General features: G+C 37.3%; 1 protein-coding gene across 1 annotated transcript in view; it reads left to right on the top strand.

The window, feature by feature from the left end:
- MALRD1 (MAM and LDL receptor class A domain containing 1) overlaps nucleotides 1-18333 on the top strand; it is a 290404-nt gene that overhangs the window by 37520 nt on the left and 234551 nt on the right. Inside the window, exons 10-13 of the mRNA XM_075022465.1 lie at nucleotides 4054-4200; nucleotides 6833-6942; nucleotides 11983-12150; nucleotides 13198-13318. Coding sequence (XP_074878566.1) covers nucleotides 4054-4200; nucleotides 6833-6942; nucleotides 11983-12150; nucleotides 13198-13318 — 546 coding nt within the window. The remainder of the gene's footprint in view (nucleotides 1-4053; nucleotides 4201-6832; nucleotides 6943-11982; nucleotides 12151-13197; nucleotides 13319-18333) is intronic.

The following is an 18333-nucleotide window of genomic DNA, read 5'->3' as shown; positions in this document are numbered from 1 at the left end:
ATATTATTTTCACAGACTTCTTCATTGCTTATGAACACTGTATAGCATTGCCTTTGTGTTTCACCAGAACAGTTAACTCAAAGTAAGTGTACCTCTGCAGACCCAAGGTCGACATGAGATTCTCTTAACACCACCAGTCTCTTAACCCTAAGCAAGGTAACTGAGCAGTTTCAGAAGGAGATGAGACCATCTCACCTAAGGGACGAGCGTGTTATGAAAGATCTGTCTAATGACTTACGACATGTGAAAGTTCAGGCTAGATGACCTAAGGCCATCTGCGATCTTTCTGCATGAATCCTTTAACAAATTCTAGATAATCACAAACTGGTAGGGAATGTGCACAGATAGTCAGTAAGATGGTATATGCGTAACCCTTCCCTTTCCCAGAATACATGAAATGTTAGCCAGAAATGACAAAATATTAGTGACAAAGTAATCACACAGAAGTGCTTTGGTAGCTGATCATACAGACAGTTTACACCCCAAATTCCATAGGAGCTGGGGTGCTGCCACACCGAGAGAGGGCAGCAGCTCTCCGCATTCAATACTGTTAGTCAGGGAAACACCAACCTGATGGAGGGACGAGTTGTGTGTCCCCATTTGTGTTCATTTGATTGAGTTGCCAGAGTAGGATTGAAAAGCTTTGTCCAGTTGAAGGCTACAAAGTTGAAGCAATGTTAATTGGCTGGTAACCCAACCTAGCTGACAGGACTGCTTTGTTTTTCCCTCACGAGGATCAAGAGGAGCTGGGATAGGTAGAGTAAGCTAGCCGAAATAAAAACATTTCCATCTAACCTCCCAGTGCTCTTGGAATATGTGCTTTGTTTCCTGCTTCTTTTTTAAAAAAACATGTAGAAAAATGGTTCATATTAATTGAAAAATCTTTCCAGTGTATTTTATGGCTTTAGTAAGCTTCACTTATTTCTTGAAATTTGAGGAGATGTGTTAGGGGACGGGGATGGTTACATCCTAAAGTCATTGTTTTTGTGGAACTGGTATAATAATTTACTCCTTGACTAGTTGAGATATACTGATACACCCACATGAAAAGGAAAAAAAAAAGATTATTTTTCAAATTTGGCTTGTTATTTAAATGAATGCAGGTTGTTGTTTCCTTTCTCATTTCCTTTCTGTTTTGCTGAATTATAAAATAGATGAATATCCAGAAATGAGAATTAACTATTTTTGCTTTTGGAATGTGGAAAATCTTTCTGCAGTTTGAATCTAGCGAAATCTTTGCAGTGAAATAAAAACCATAAGCTCTGATGGTAAAAGGTGCAGTAGGAAAGGACATAATATGCCAGAAATATGCTTTATGTCTGTTTAACTTGCATAACTGCAGTATGAATCCTCAAAAAATATAGGTTGTGCAGTCACTTATTTTCTAACTGTGGATAGTGAAACATTCCCTATAATCAGTTGAAGGTTCAAATAAAAACATAGAAAAAGCCTGTGAATAATAAAAATTATGCACTGTTTTGATGGGAAAGGAGCATCTCAAAGTTTATTAATGTTTGAGCAATGAAAAAATACACTGAGAAACTGTCTCACTTGGATTTGGGTTTCAGCCAAAGCACAGAACTTTTTTTTTCAAGTTTGATTAAACATTCACAAGCATCCCTTAAGTTTTTAGAATTAAGTAGGGATAAAATTTAAGTCAAACTGTTAACTCAGATGATTCGTTTTCGCTCACATTTATAGGCTAGCTGTTCCCTAACATATTAATACTTTTAAAAATGAAGTATTACTTCTAGAGACTACATATGGTGGAACACTTGAGCTTGATAAATGACTCTGGCCCAATGTCTCTGCACAACTGGATGTTTATATAGATCTTGTCATTTTTAAATGACAGGTGCAATGAAAAAAAAATAGTAACATCTAAATCACAGTCAACATTATCACATTTAGTGAACTGGAGCTGCATTTTTTTATTCCCCGCTTCCCCCCACCCCCCAAAAAAACCCCAAACAACAAAAACCAAAAAAAACCAAACCCCAAACCAAACCAAACCTAAAAAGCACACTACCATGAATGTTCTTCCTACCTTTATAATTGTGTTCAGACTTGAATGAAGTTCAAAAAAATGACTGGGCAAAATAATTTAACTTGGAATTGCATGGGTTTGTGTGTGCATGTCTTTTTTTTTTCTCCCACTGCTTGTATATTCAACCTAAAAGATGATGTTAATACATTTCTTTCTAAATCCATAGTGTTAGAAGAAATTGTACCTAGTGGCTACCAATGTAAGAAATAATGATTACACCAGACTCCTCTCTTCCTGTTGACCATCAAAGGTAGTGATGGGCTCCATTTGATCACAGCCTTGCTGCTTTGCCAATTCTTTTAGTATCTGATTTCCAAATGCAGCTACAACAGTCAGTTTTCACTATGAGCCAGTGAAAAACCCTGAGCCTGCTATTGAGCCACATTAAATGACAACAGATCTGGTGTCATTGGCACATGAAATGTTGTTCTTCATATTGTGATAACAATTCTTCTCATGGTCCTAAGTACCTCTAGTTAAAAGAAAATAGTTAAAAAAAATAATCCCATGCTAAATACCTTATTCAGCTGTAAAATATTAATTATTAGTACCATTTTATTTTCTCTTTCATATTTAAACCATTGTTTTAACTTTAGCCTGGCATTTTCCTTCCAGGATCAGGTTTTTAGTTGCTTAGTATACAACAGAGAAAGTTCTTTGTGTCTCTGTGGTCATATATTGATGTCTTTTGGGATATTACTATGCAGCCACTGCAGTCAGCTTCTTACACAGAAGACCTTTACCAGGGTTTAGGGACGCCAGAGGAAAGAGGTGCTTAAGTAAAGAATGTTTGCTTTTTTGTGCCACATTGGTTCTCTCAAGACTACTTAGCTGAGGAAAGCACAATGCCTAGACATAGTATTAATTACCATACATCAAAACAGCTTAGTCTTGCATATCAATTTGCATATTCTACCTTAATGTATTAGCAATTGAAGTCTAATTAACAAGGTACCTTGTCAAAAGCATGAGAATTCTGTAATTACATAAGTTAACCAAGTTTCATGTTTAACTAATATACTGCACTAAACAGAAAAGCATGCTCCATTGAATTTTAATGTATATAGTGAATCCAGATAATAAGTACCAATATCTGTGATTTATTTTGTACCTTAAGATTTAACTGTTCAGATAACCTCTTTATATCAGGAAGACCTTTACTATGGAGCTCTACTGCCATGGTGCTTCAGCAAAGATGCATTTCATTTTGGTTTTGTACAATCTGAAAATTGGAGTAATATGTATAATCATGCCTGAGGCTGATATGATAGGATAAATGTGCCATGAAGTCTGGAAAGTGCCAAGTACAGTTCAAAAGTAATGTTTACAACTGCGATAAGCGACCCAAAGAGTTAAGTGTAGTGCTTTGTGAAGCTGTTCTGGACTAGGAGAGGCGACTCTCAGATTATACTACTTTCTTACCAAAATAATTAATTGCTTTCAAGAAATGGAAAAGTGTGTGATACTGTTACAGTTTAAGTTGGTCTAATCCATACTGACTGAGAAAATGGTCTTTTACTTGGCAATAAAAATTTCTAGGAGAACTAAATAATTCATAAATTTAAATCTCATTTTCAAAAACAAATTAAGTGAAAGTTTAAGTATTCCTTGCTTTCAGTGTATTTAAAGCACTAAATACATTTGATTTTTTCCACACATTCATAATTAACTTTCCAGTAGAATTCATCTTTTAAAAATATATATTACTTTCATAATCTATATGCAGCCTATGTACAGGTCTCATCTTTAATATGATATAGTTTATTCTCTTACAGGTGGTTTCCTTCATGGTTCTGAGTTTGATTAAGAAGGGAAGGGCCTGCCTGATCTGTTACCTGTATTCTAGAACTTTCTGTCCATCTGAATAATCTGGCTTTCAGTGAACCATACCAGTGTTTCTTTAAGACTCCTTGTACATCCAAATACAAATTAGTCATAGTTGCAGCATTAAACCTTTGCATGAAATTCAACTTACTGTTCTCTTATTGTTGCTCTTCTTACAACAGCTAATTACACTATATGTGATTTTGCGACTGACCTCTGCGGGTGGAAGCCACTAAGCATAGGTGATGCTGACTGGAACAGAATGAAAGAACAGGCTCCTCTTGACAGGAAACTCCCTGGCAGAGGTCATACAACTAATACTGGACATGGTGAGATTTATTGTTTTTATTATTATTATTATCATCATCATCATCATCATTATTATAGTGCAGGTAAATTAGTAAGTTTTGTCTCGGAAAAATAGAGTGAGTGTAATATCCTTTGAACTGGTGTTCTTCCTTCAGCCTATAGTTGTCATACAACGCATTCAGCTGGAAAAAGTTTATTCCAGTGGAGGGCTGTTTTAAAGTATTTTTCCAAAATGAAAGCATTACTACAGCATGCTGCACAAAACTAAAACTGCACAGCATGTTTGTCATTGTCAGATAATGTTGGCAAATGTTCTGTGACTTTAATTTTATCAAAATGTATCTATTACACTGTTTACTTTAAAATCTGGGTTATAGTCCAATACCCTTTTAAGGTAATTTTTTTTAAATGATGTATATTATCTTACAGCCAGACTTCCACACTTCTCTCCCATGTTTGTGTTAAAGGAACAAAATATTAATTATTCCACCTTGAGCATTCAAAAGTCAAGGAATTCCAGGATTAAAAGTTGCCTGAGCAAACCCTAGTGGGGTGCGAGTATGTGTGTGCATGCTATTTAATATCTCTAACTGTACAATCATGTGCCTTTTTTTCCATTGGTCCCCAAGTGATGAAGTGCACCAAAGTTGCTATTAACTTTCTCAGCAGCTATTCGATATTTCGTTTTATTGTCTCTGTAGGGTGGCACTGGATCTGCATTACTGCATTGTCTGCAAACATTACTGTGCCACAGCTTCCAAACTCTCACAGCTCTGAAGAAGGGCACCGATATGTCTGTGTCTTCCCCATGTGGGTTATTCTGGGTGCTGGTGAGATTTGAGGTGTAATGTGGTCATAATGAAGGCTGCTGGTAGAAACATCTGCTCTGCAGCCTAAGCAGCATGTTAAATTAGCCCATAAGGAACTATGTGCTGCTGCACTTAAGCTGCTTTGATACCTGAATTATAACAAGATAGGTTCACATCTTTATATGTTGCTGCAGGTTGAAGCCTCAAGCAGATCTTAAGGTTACCATGCAGCACCTCTAAAGGCCGGTAATGATGCATTCCCTGTATAAGTTAGTGCAAAGGTCTTTCTGAGGTGGTTTTGCACCCATATATCACTGTTCCTGCTACAGCCACATCACAGCTTTACCATTAGGCTTCCAGAATTTGAGCAAGTTCTTGCCGACTTTAAATCACGGTCCTTCCGGTTGCAACAGTTGCTTGTGGTACTGCAGAGTGTTCGTCTCCTCTCCTGGGGAGGGCAGCAGCAAATTTTGATCAATGAAGACCTTAACAAGACTACTGTAGAGCCTCAGCTGCAAATTAAAAGAGGATCCTTTGAAGTACCCTTGCATTCCAATGAGGGGAGCTTCCCTCATGCTGCAGAGCACAGCACGCCTGTTTGTACAAGGAGCTGTAACGGTCACCTCTTTGTGCCAGCCTTGCTAAAGCGATGCAATTATTCACGTGGGGCTGGACCTAACCCTCTGCTTCATTACGTATCCATGGGAAATAAATGGCTAAGGAGTATGACTGTGGCAGCACAATAGCTGATTTTCCAAGATGTAAGGCAATATGTGTAATATCGATGCGCAAACAAGACTGAGCCTTTAGTGTTGTTTTGCATAGACTTTCATGAAAAAGTCTCAGTATTCAGTGAAGGCAGCACTGACGGCATTCAAAATATGCTGCTTTAGGGCCCCTTGAAGATGTTTATCCTTTCCTACCTTTGTCTGAAGCACATCTGCTGTAGTTCAAATCCAAAGGCAGTTCGTTTGCCAGAGTTCAGATTAGATCTTTAATTAAGCTTTCATCCCCACTAGCACAGACAACAATGTCAAGTCGGTGGACCCCATGAGAAAATATAGCTTATTCCATTGGCTCGCATGGTCTGCAACATTGTTAGCATGCTTAAAACTGGCTGGGCTGCGCTGAGAGTGAGTGCTGTACCCTAAAGGAAATTAATTTTTGTTCTAAATCCTGTTTGAAACATTATTTAAGCCAATTAGAATGTGTCCTTTAGGGATTCCAGCTGAAGTCTGTGCTCTTTGATCTCCAGGGTGCTCTGCGTTGCAGCTCCCGCAGTCCCTTCGCTCTCCCCAGCCTGCGCGGAGAGCGGATGGGTACCGTGGGAAGGTGGTGGGAAGTAGTTGCAGTGTTTGGAGGATGGAGGTCTAAGGTTTCTGCCTGAAGAGGGCAGGTGGAAAAATACATCCAGTGGGTCTGCACAGTAAAGCCCTCACAAGCAACTTCTGAACTCCCTTTGCAGGGCTCTGTATTTACTTTGTCAGGTTTAAGTGCTTGCAGGCACTACGACAGGGGAGCCCTAGCAATGGCTGCCCAAATACCCTTTTTTCTTTCTCCCTCTTTCCTCAGCTTTGGACTCAGTCATGTTAATTTTCCTGCGGAGGAAAGAAGCAGGAGCGCTTAGCAATTCTATTTTGTCTTTCCCTAGACAGTGGTTGTCACAGCCTGTTACAAGACCCTCCTCGTTATCCACAGAGACTGAACTGATGGCAAAGCTGTTTCATTTGTGTACTTTTATAAATAAGCTTTATGTGCCTCATGGAGCGCATAGTTACCTGAAGTAGCTATTTGCCATTGGAGCATGACATATTTCTTATATTTCTTTGATTTTTGTTTACAGGAGCATTCATTTACTTCAATGGATCACATCAGATGAACACAAAGATGGCCACGTCTCATCTGGGGAGCCCTTTCCTTGTCAAGCTGTCCCCTGGGCTTTCCTGCTGTCAGGTAACAGTTTGATATTAACTGTCCCCACCTTTGTAAGCTATCACTCACCTGATGTGTAGATACGGTATTTTTCTTGCTGTAAGTGTTGCTGCTGAAAAACTGGCTCCGTTTCAATACCAGTGAAAGGAGTTACAGACTAATTCTTTGGGAGGAGGGAGATGCAGCAGGCTTTTTACTGCTTTGCTGCCAAATTTTTCTCTGATTATTATTCTTTCCAAAGCATCCACCAGGTGACTCAGATTTAAGGTTATGCTTCAGGTTTTTGTATGCTGTGACAAACCTAGCTGGACAACAATATCAGGGCCATATCAACTGACGGTCAAAGCAGCCTGCCCTTTGAGCAAAAGCTGATGAAGAGCCACGCTGTCATTTATAGGCAGGAAAGACTCACATATGCAATGTCCCATAACAGGAGACCTGTGGTTTGAAGTCACTATATAGATTAACTATGTTGGTATGACTGGAGAGAATTAGCTACCATGCTCCAGACGTACTAAATTTTAATTGATGGTTTGAGGAGGATGTTTTTTAAGCTGATCAGTGCAGTACTTGAGAGTTCACCTTGAAATGCTTTTTTTTTTTGTCGGATGTCTTGTGGCTCTGCAGGGGAATGCAAAAGCAACCAGCCAGTATGGCTGTTGATCTGAGAAACTAGAAAGCTACCTGAAAAAAGTGGGTCAGGAGTGCTAAAACATAGAAAAGACTTATATGAAAGATGAAAACACAGTTTTATAATCAGAATGTTGGAATTTTCAACAAAATATGTATTTTTAAAACAGAACTTGAAGAAATATATTAAATATATATAATTATATTATTACAGAAATATACATACAAGAAAACATTCCTAACTGTATTTCTATCTGTATTTTTGGCCACTGAATAAAATGACTAGATGCTGTACAGTTTTATAAGTTCATTGGGGTTTTTTTTCTGAAGCTTTCTTGTTTTCTATTCCATAACTTTTCAAAGCTTATGCCATAGTGAGGAGAAGCTAAGTTGCGTAGTTATGATGTCATGATTTTTCTGCTACTGCATAATGCCTCCTGGTTTAAGAAGTCACAGAGAGGAAAAGATAGGCAAATCTTGCCAAAATAATTTTATTGTGTTCAGTGGCACAAAAAGGCTTTAGAGAAACAAAATAAAATTTGGATGGGTTGCTTAATTTTTCAGACTCAATATAGAACAGAAGTGTAATTTCACTTAGGAAAACTTTTTTCAAAAATAAAAATGTCAGAAAACAATGTGTGGAGGAACTGCACTTAGACGGCCCAACAAATAGCAGAATTTTACTCCTAGGTAAATAGCAGGTCCTAGGCTTCTTAGTTTTTTTTTCTAGTGTAAGGGACCTGAAACAAGTGTTGGCTTAGATAAACCTTTTGTGCTTGAGACTGTAGCTGACTTGGACTGTGCACATCAATGAGTTCCCAAATCTCAGCTGAATGGTTGCAACTTGCAGTGGAAAAGGAGAAGTCTCTTAAGCAACTTAAGAACAACACCTTGCTGTCATTTAATACACTCTTTCAGTTCTTAATCTTCACATGGCTTCTTAGTGTTGTAAAGAATCAGAAATAAAATAGATGTAGAATGAAATCAAGCAGAATGCTGCTGCAGGGAACACAGGTGGCCTCACAGCATCCCATCGGGGCCCTGCGTGTTCCATCACTCCTGGGATACCAACAGGCTTTGTACACACAGTGCATTTGTTCAGGCAGTTTTGTATCTCTTTTGTAGACTTTGATCTGAGTAGATAACCACCTTTCAGGTTCAGATTAATTTATCTTAGAACCCCTTAGGGTGAACTGGGCACAGCAGGTATGTGAAACAATGAATCATTCTGGTTAGAATTATTGCAGAGTTTGGTCTGCATTCAAAATAAATATGAATACAGTGGGGATGTACATATATTTCTCTAGTTCAAAGTCAGAATGTAAACCATTTTTTATTTTTAAGTATGCATGTATTGAATGTTTTTAAAGTTCCCAGATTCAACAAAAACTAGGACAAGTTCTTATCCAGCTATACATGTCTGAAAAGAGAGTGTTTCTGAAGACTGGAAGCCTGGCTTTCTGCCACATTTTCCCTGCAGACTTTTATTTCTGGGAAAGAGCAAGGAGTAGGGGTTGCTCATTAGGATGTGTATTGGTGTGTTATGCTCTCTGCGTATGAATGTGAGATGTTGCCCTCTGTTGGATGTCCCACTGAGAGGATAAAAGGATCTACATAAAGAGTTCTATGTTTATTAATAGCTTTACAAGTTCTTTGGCTCCAGTTACTAAAAAAAAAAAAAAAAAAAAAAAAAAAAAGGAAGAAAATTGTAGTTAAGGGATAACAGTTTTATATTGTGCCTTACTGGTTAATTGAGGCTTAGAAGTAACTTCTTTCTGCAGCTTCTTGTAGCTGAGTCTTTCTGTAGATGTTAGCTAGGAAACATCTTCATTTAGCTCAAGATTTTGGAGTTGTAGAAGCAAATTTCTAGTCCTAAATCTTTGTTTGTGGCGCTTTAATGGACACAGTAGTCTTTGTAAAGTAGAACATGCAGACATAGAGAAGGAGGGTAATTTTGTTTCTTATGTAATGAGAACACAAATTTGTCTGAAAAGCTGTTTGATAAACCTTACATCTAGATTGTTTAGGGTGTAGTTCTTCAAACAGCTCATTTTGAAAAGTGTTTGTATACCTGCTTGTATTCCTTAAGCTTTCTGGTGGGGAAAACAAGTTACATGAAAATCTTTTAATTTATTAATAAATCTTGAGATTATTTTATAGAATACAATTTTCATGAGTGGGGAAAAAAGAAATGCAATGGGAAATTGAGAGGCAAGTCCACTAGCCATGAAGCCAGAAGATACTAAAAAGTAACAGTGTGTTGTAACAAGAATATTACCTAACCCCTGATCTACCTTGTATTATGTAACACAAGCAAAAAGAAACTCTCCCTTCACAGGTTACAGATGTTGTGTCTTTAGTGTATTTGCCAATTTTATGGATTAAATTCAGGGCCAGAAGTGAAAGGTAGTGAATCCAGATGCATGATGATTTTCAGATTATTAGTCAATGATACGAATGTAAAGATTCATCTCAAATTCATCAATCTTGTTCTTCGACTTCCTTGGCACGCTAACCGTCCACAGCTTTAACAGAGACTGTAGTGTGATAACTTACTAAGAAAAGACTCCTCTCAGAGTCTGGGTACTCTTAAACTACCATTTTTCTTAAAGAAAAAAAAAAAAAAAACAAACTTTTGGGGACAAACAAGGAGGAGAGGTGTGGAAGGGGACATTGTTGGGGACAGAGCTGGAGACATAGCACAGAAGGAGGTGGCCCATGCCGAGGAGGTATGGCTCTGAGGGCACTGCAGCTGTGGGTGCCCCATGCTGGGTCAGGGACACCCCAAAGAGACTGTGGCTGTAGGCAACACATGCTGGGGTGGGGACACCCCAGAGGGACTGTGGCCTGACAAAGCCCTGAGCTGAAGCAGGGGAAGAAGAGTAAGAAGTAATGACTGGAGGAGGGGAACATGTAGAGAACACCAGAACAAAATCATTACTCACGTGCCCAACCTCCTGCTCCACCTGTTGCTTCATCAATGGAGTTGGGCCAGACTGAGTGTAACCTGCAGCAAAAATTGGGGAAACTAAGCCTAGGAAGGGGGCAGGCTAAGTGTTTGACTTAAAGTGGCCTGGGGAAGGGGGAGGAAAGGTGTGTGCTCAAGTTTAAGTGTTTGCTTTCTTTTTTCTTTTTTTCTCAGAGATTAGAAATTTGCGTTAATTCACAATAAATTAAATTAAGTAAAAATTACACCACTACCTCTAAGGCTGTTTTGCTTGTTACAGTCCCTAATATAATGCCTTTCCATGACCTGTAGACCCTGTTGTGTCAGTTGTATTGCTCAAATAAAAGACTTGAATTGTCTCACATCTAACTGAAAGCTGGCTAACACATGCATCTGTGTTTGTCCTGAGGCTAAAGATGGGTTTTCTCATATTTGTTATTGTCTTGCAAAAAAATACATAAGTTCCATTTTGGGCTAATAGTCAAATGATCTGTATTCTTTAACTCTGTTTAAAAGTTGATATAACATGAAACAATAAAAGGAAACTTTCTCTCTGTAGTGTGATGATCCAAGATTCACAGTGTAAGGTCATACGAAGTTGAGCAGAGAACTGGGTAGGAAAAACTATTTTTACAGCTCTTGTTTTACCTTCATGAAGATTTAAGTATTATCAAGGCTTTTGCAGGGAAGTAAAGAGTCTGCAGTTGAAGAAATTTTAGACTTCTACTGTATAAAGAAGGAGAAAGGACTCAGGGGAAGGAAAAAAAATTAGTCTTTGAAAAATCATGTTTCTTCCCTGCAGTTCTGAGCTGAATTTTTGTTGGGGTAGTATTAAGAAAAAAAAAAAAAAAAGCATCAGGCTTACTCTGTATTGCAGAGAAGGCATAGTGAACTGGTATTCTACTGTTTTCTGATCTTTTCTGCTTGTCTAGCAGTTTTTTGTAGCCTCATCCACCTAGAGTTGTTGTTTCTTCTTCCCAATCAATCCACTTGTTTCAGGAGATCAACAGATTATTTTAAACATCTGTCATCAGATAGTTTTTATTTGTGTTGATGGTGGAAATATAAGATCATAAGGTTTCTTTCATTCAGGTACCTCAACTGTTGCACTTCTGAGATTAACATACTTATGAACCTGTCCTATTATCAGCATTTGTGAAGAAAAATAATCTTTGAGAAGTTTCTAAGTCCTTACTAAGCTAAAAAGAGTTAAGGGAGCTCATATCAGTCAGTCTGCAGCAGTTGATAGATACAAGTTAAAAGTAAGTTTTAAAAATAAGTTTTACTTTTAATTATGGTTTTATCTTTAGACATAATACTTCTCCTCAACGTGTCATAGTTTCATACATCTCTTTTATGCCAAGGCTGTGTTTAGACCTGTCATGCCATTCTGTGTTATAATGTATGTATATGAGTTGGTACCGAATTTATTGCTGATTGATGATATAGTTTTTAAAGTGTTTCATTAAAAACTCTTTCAACAGGTAAGATTTTGGCACCAGTTATCTCAGGATTCCCAGCTTTCTGTCTTTAAGAGAACTGCATTGGACGGAAGTTTGGAAAAATTGCGTGACATTTCAGGATTGCCTGAGATGCAGTGGACAAAAGTAAATATTCCTGTAGAAAGTGCAGCTGAGGACTTACCTTTTCAGGTAATTGGAAATTACATTTACATTGCTTTCCAAAAGTTATTCTAATTTGACATTTTGAATTAATTTACTTTTATAATGAAATATAAAAAGAGAATTTCTATTCTTTAATGCTCATACAAAAAAGAATTCCATTCAGCTCTTTAAACAGATGTTGCAAAGAACATCATCATTGTATGCATTAGAATCACCTTTTTGTAACAAAAATCAAGTAGCAATAGTGGAGTAGCTTTTAAAAAAATGAACTTGCTATAAAAACTGCTGATCAGAGTGAAGGCCTAAGTCTGTTGGCTAAAGGCAGAAGTGCAGATACTTCAATTTGCAGCACTGAGCACAGAAACAATTAGCAGTTTTTGAGTTTAATTTTATTTTGACATAATCTCAGGCTGCTACACTTTACTAAAACTTAGAACGGAACTGTTAGGGGAATCAGAAACTCAAATATAAGGATTCAGCAAATCAAAATTCCGATTTTGGTCTCTTCATTTTATGTCACATTTATAAAATGGTCTAAAAGAAAGGGCACTCAATTCTCATTACTGCTAAGTTATGACTGAACTTTACTTCCTTTTATAATCTCCTGAATATTTCCTTGTATTTACAAATGCATCCTTACAATCCCTACATTTACTGTACCACATGTTGCTGACTTCAGCAGGCATAGTATAGATGAACACAATTAAATGGATTTGTTAACCATCATATTTGGTAACCCTGAAAAGCTCATTTAAAAAGAAGTATAACTTTTAACAGTTCCAGCAAGAAGACAATTTGTTCAAGTAGTGATGGCTTTTACCAGTTTAGACTGAAGCAAGGTCATCTGGGTTGCATAACTTTTCATAAATAAAGGTAGTTATGGCTTTGACAGTTGAGGAGTAAACTTCTGACTTTGATCAAATCTCAGTTGTAGTTTTTGCTGGCTGGTATTTGGAGTTGGTTGTAGGTGGTATTTACTTCCTGTGCAGATGTCATAAATTATAAAGGAATATATATATGTGTCTTTTTATCATGTCACCTTTAATGAGCTAGCTTATTCATTTTTCTTTACAGATTATTTTACGAGCTACTATTCTAACAAAAAATGCTACTGTTGCTGTTGATGACATCAGTATAACAGAGGAATGTGGAGTTGTGAATAAATCACTTCTAGGTGTCAGCCAAGAAAGTGAAGGCAAGTTCTGTGCTTTTCAACACATTTTCCCCAATATCTGTTATGTATAACCGTGATTTGACTGACAACTTCAAGATACCTTTAAGAACGTAGGGGATCATCTGAGGAAAAAAGACTTTCATCCTGTGTTACACAGTAGCTGCTAAGTAGTTTGCACTAGTTCTGCAAAGTGAGCTGTGGTGGGAATTTCCAGATACCACTTACTACATAGCACCTGCCCACATTTACACTAGGCTGCAGAGACAGAAGCAAAGCATCTTATACCTTCCACTGAAGAGCAAACTCCACTGCATTATCTTTAGGGCAAGAGGGTTCTCCCATCATTACTGTCAAATACCTAACATACAGTAAGTTCCCACCAAACTTGTCTGTGTACTCACACTCTGTAGTCTTGAAGTGCCAATGAATGGAAATATAAAATAATGTAACCTTCTGTCAGACTGCTGCTTCTGGTCCTCTTGACTATTCATGACTACTCTTTTAAAATGGCATGGACACATGTGCAGTCGGTGGTAAGGCTGATGGGTTATACACATCAGATGTCTGAATTTTTTCTTTATTGGAAAATTTAAAGGTATAACAGAAAACTTCAGTGTTGTGTTTTTAAGGCTTCTCTGATGCCTATGCACAGGCTGACTGACGGTAGCTAGGTATTTGAAGAAACATTAATTTGCTTTAATTATTTTCCCTACAACCCCCCTATTCACCCATCAGTCACAAAGATATTATTTTTAGAGGGCAGTGCATTTTAAAACAAGCTTTGTCTGGGTAGCAGTATGAGTATCTAAAAAAGCTAAGTTAAACAAAAAAGATGAAAAGCTGCATGTCAGTTGTCTCACTTGGTCTCTTTCCAGAAATCTACTGAGGTAAAACCAGCAGTCCTTGGCTTTTTGTTTCCCCATTCATTGAAATCTGGGGTGTTTTCTAATGTCTAGATTGAGGTGCAAGCTAGTAAAGGCGCGATGTCAAACTTTTGGCTTCTTGGAACATTCACTGAGCTGAACGCAGAGAAACCACTGCTACAGCAGAAAGCTTTTGTGGAAGACCTGCTCCTGACTGCAGGGGTAACAGCAGGGTGCTCTACGCAGCACCTTGCTTCTAAACTGGAGCCTGGATGTGTTACTTTTAGGTGGTTTTGATAAAAAAACTTAGTGTAAGAACATCAGACATTAATATCAGCTGTGTATCTTATCAATCATAATATAATCTATCTCACTTCATAGGTGATGCTGTGTTCTTTATGCTGAGTACATTACTATATTCAAAGATGATAAAAAACACTTAGAATTTTATAAATATATGTTTTTATTTCTATTTTCTTTTCTGACTTTTAAGGGGAAACAGAATTTGCAGATGCTAATTCTTCATCTTATTACTGTCCACCGGGACTTTTTTCATGTGAGGATGGACAATGTATTTCGTCTGACAAATTTTGTGATTTTACACCTGACTGTTCAAATAGCCATGATGAAGCTAAGTGCCGTAAGTGAAAATTAAAAAATCTAGGTTGTTAGGCTCCTGTGACTGTTTGTTTGTCTTATTTGCCAGGTTTTCATGACTTCATAAATGTTGTAATTTAATTAAAAGTAAAAGCTCTTGAGAAATAGTTATTTCATTTTGATTCTATTCTGAATTTTTCCTCTTTTATTTTCTGTAGCAACTACTTCCCTCTTAGCATTAAAACCAGAAAAAAGGTCTTTGATTAATTATTTAATAGAAAGTGTTGCTTAAAATACTGCATTTTATTTTATAACTCTTAAGATGCTAAATATCAGGTACAGTGTTATACTGAATAAAATCTTAATCTGTGAGATACCGAAAGCTGATTCAGGAAGCCATTGTAAAATAAACCAAAAAGAGCTTGTGCTTACACTTTTGCACATGTGCTCTCACAAATTTATGCTAAAAAAATGTGAGGAAAATACGTTACACTGGTGCAAACTTGGGAATTCTATGCCATCACTGTGTGACATGCCTTTTCCTAAAGGGTAGATGGACCTGCAATTAGACCTGAGAAACAGTGAGACAGGAAACATGAAAAATGCAGTGGTCCAGACTCACATTCGAATGGTACATTTTGTATACTTAATTTTGATGTGGTTGGGTTTTCTCTGCATGGAAACTAACACGTGGGAAAGTAGAGGGAGGTGATGTGTCTGAGTCCCACTCCACTGTACAGCAAAAAGGGAGCTTGGAAATGTTTCAGGGCCTCTAATATGTAGCTTCAAAAGTCTTTCTGATTAATTCAATTACCTGCTTTGCATAACAAATCATGGTTATATTTTCCATCTTTGAAAATGTGTCTCTTGCTTTTGCATTAAAGTATCAACTATGCTATAAAAGTCATGATGCATTTTCAAATGGAGTTGCCATGAGCAATATTTAGTTCAGGGTTTGTTTTTGTGGTTTGTTTTTTGTTTTTTTAAACAGAGCATGATGGTTTCTAGCATTCCCACAAATAACAGAAATATTGTAGACAAGATCCTTATAGTATTTTCTGACTGTGCTGTGTTATGCATCACAAAGCATAAACTTCTCCACAGGTGCTAATACAATCCAAAATCCATGCTTATACTTTATAGTTTTTATTAGGAAATTTGAGAGGTGCTGCTCAGATAAACAAAAATCTATCTGACTTTTAGCAGATAAATGAAATAATTACAGCTTCTATTTGTATTCATGTAATTTCTCTGAAGTTCTAGTGTCCAATCTTTCTTGGCTACAACACTGGTGTGCAGTGGTTTAGTTGTTTAGAAAGATTTGTATCCAAAAAAATACAGAGCTTGAAGTCAGGAAACTGCATTCTGTTTGATTAGGTAACTGTCCGATTAGCTAAAACCAGAAATAACTATTAAACGTTTACTAGGCGGATTATCTTTCCTCTTGTGGGCCAGAGTGAAGTTGGGGAAAAAATTCTGCTGTTACCATGGAGTAGTTGAGGTTAGAAGGGGTCCTTGAAGCTCATCAAAGCAGGGTCCACCAGAGCAGAGTGCCCAGGACCTTACACAGTCGGGTTCTGAGTATCTCTGCAGATGAAGACTACACAGCTGCTCAGGGCAACCTGTTCCAGTGTTCGACCACCCTGACAGTACAACCACAAGTGCCTGTTGCTTCTGCTCATTTCACTGTGTACCAGCGAGAAGAGTTTTTACTACTTTACTCCCTCCCTGCCCATGTTGCTCACATTAAAACTCTTACTATACTCTACTGCTTTTTTAATGACTTCATGGTTTTTGTACTACTTCTCAAAATGTGCTTACGCTTCCTATGTATTATTGGGTTATGACAGTCTGGATTGCTCTCCCACTACCCTTAAACTCGGACACTGGGATTTTGTTCTCTGACCAAATAACAAGACTTCCAAATCTACAGTTTAATTAAAAACTTTCTAAATACATTCAGTTGTATGCAACATTCCTTTCACTGCTCTGGGATAGCAGTTAACTGGTAGCTTTTAATCAAGAAAACTAAAATCTACTGGTTTCACTTCAAAAATGGTTATTTATATTTCAAAACAGCCTTCCTTTTAGCTATTCAGCCTCTGTTTCTATGACAACGTTGTACCTAAAAGTGAAGACAAATGTCCAGTTAGGTTTTAACCAGTCCTAGATTATCCTTAATCACAAGCTTTCTATATGGCAACTGATTTTCTTTTTTCTCTAATTATATGACTGACAAAACTTGTATTATACCTAAGTCTCACTTGCCCAGATGATACATTAACAATGCCATGCTAAAGGTTAAACTATGGAGCCTTTATATTTATGGTGATATTCGCTCCAAATATATTGCTTACTTATAAATCATTGTTGTACTGCTGAGTTGGCTCAGTGTGTGCTAGCACTGCGGCTTGTAATGTGGGAAGCAGAATGTAGGTACACAAATGTCTCTGCAAGTAGTTTGGCAAGTTGACTGTTTCCAAGCAATAAACTTGCCTTTCAGCATGTTAGTCTGGTAGTCTACAGCATTAGAATAGCTCTTATAATTCTTCTCAAATGGTATTTCACCATCTTCTTGTTTATGTAGTGTACCATTACTTTCTACATTTTATTATGTATATTCTTGCAATTGGATGCAAGTATTTCATTTTTCTCAGCTACTTTTCCTTATTTCTTAGCTTGACTAAGCACAGATGTTTTGTTGACTTCACCGCCTACAACTACATTGTTCCTTTCATCAATATTAACATTTTTTTCCCATGATGTTCCATCTGCTGGTGATTGTATGCTCCTTAACCTTGTTAATGTAAGTTTTTCCTCTTGGTATGAGAACCAAGCATAAATATTACACGGGCTTAAAATATCTTTCAAAATAGTTTTCATTTAAATCTTTTTATCTTAAATTCCAGCAAGATGATTTCCTTAGATGCTTGGCTCCACCAAGTCCACTGAACAAGCAGGGTCTCCATGCAATTTTCTCATCTCTCAGCATCAATCCTTGAGTCATCTCTTGATTTTCATTACCTCTCAAATGAGTTGCTTTTTCTGTCAGAACTGGAAGAATTCAGTCGAAGATCTCCACTTCTTGGACTGTCTTCCTTATCTCAGTGTAGATTTCTGAGCTCCCCATTCTGCAATAAACTGTTACTTCTCTTCATATACAAAACTGTCAGTCAGTGAACTTGTTTGCTCCACTTTGGTCTTAGAACCACATTCATGTTCTTGATATTGACACTTGTTGAGATTATTCTTTCTTCTAGTTGCATTTTACAAAAACACATCCTGGGCTGAAAAAATCAATCAAATTTATCCTATTTGAGAAAAGTAACCAAAAAAAAAAAGTATTAGATGTTCTCTTCCTTGAGCGCTGCTACTCCCGACTATTAGCTCACAGCTTTTCTTCTACAGCTGAAGAATTTACTATGGCTATAAAGTATTATATATGACTTCCATGCATTAAAGCAGAACAGAAAAGCGACTGCCATTTACAAGCTGCAGATTTACAGCAGTGACCTAACATACCTATCACATTGTGTGTTTGTTCTCTGGAAGATGAATGTACAGAATAATTTCTAA

Source organism: Buteo buteo, chromosome 2, assembly GCF_964188355.1.
Source record: "Buteo buteo chromosome 2, bButBut1.hap1.1, whole genome shotgun sequence".
Lineage (NCBI taxonomy): Eukaryota > Metazoa > Chordata > Aves > Accipitriformes > Accipitridae > Buteo > Buteo buteo.
This window is presented reverse-complemented; position numbering and strand designations above follow the sequence as displayed.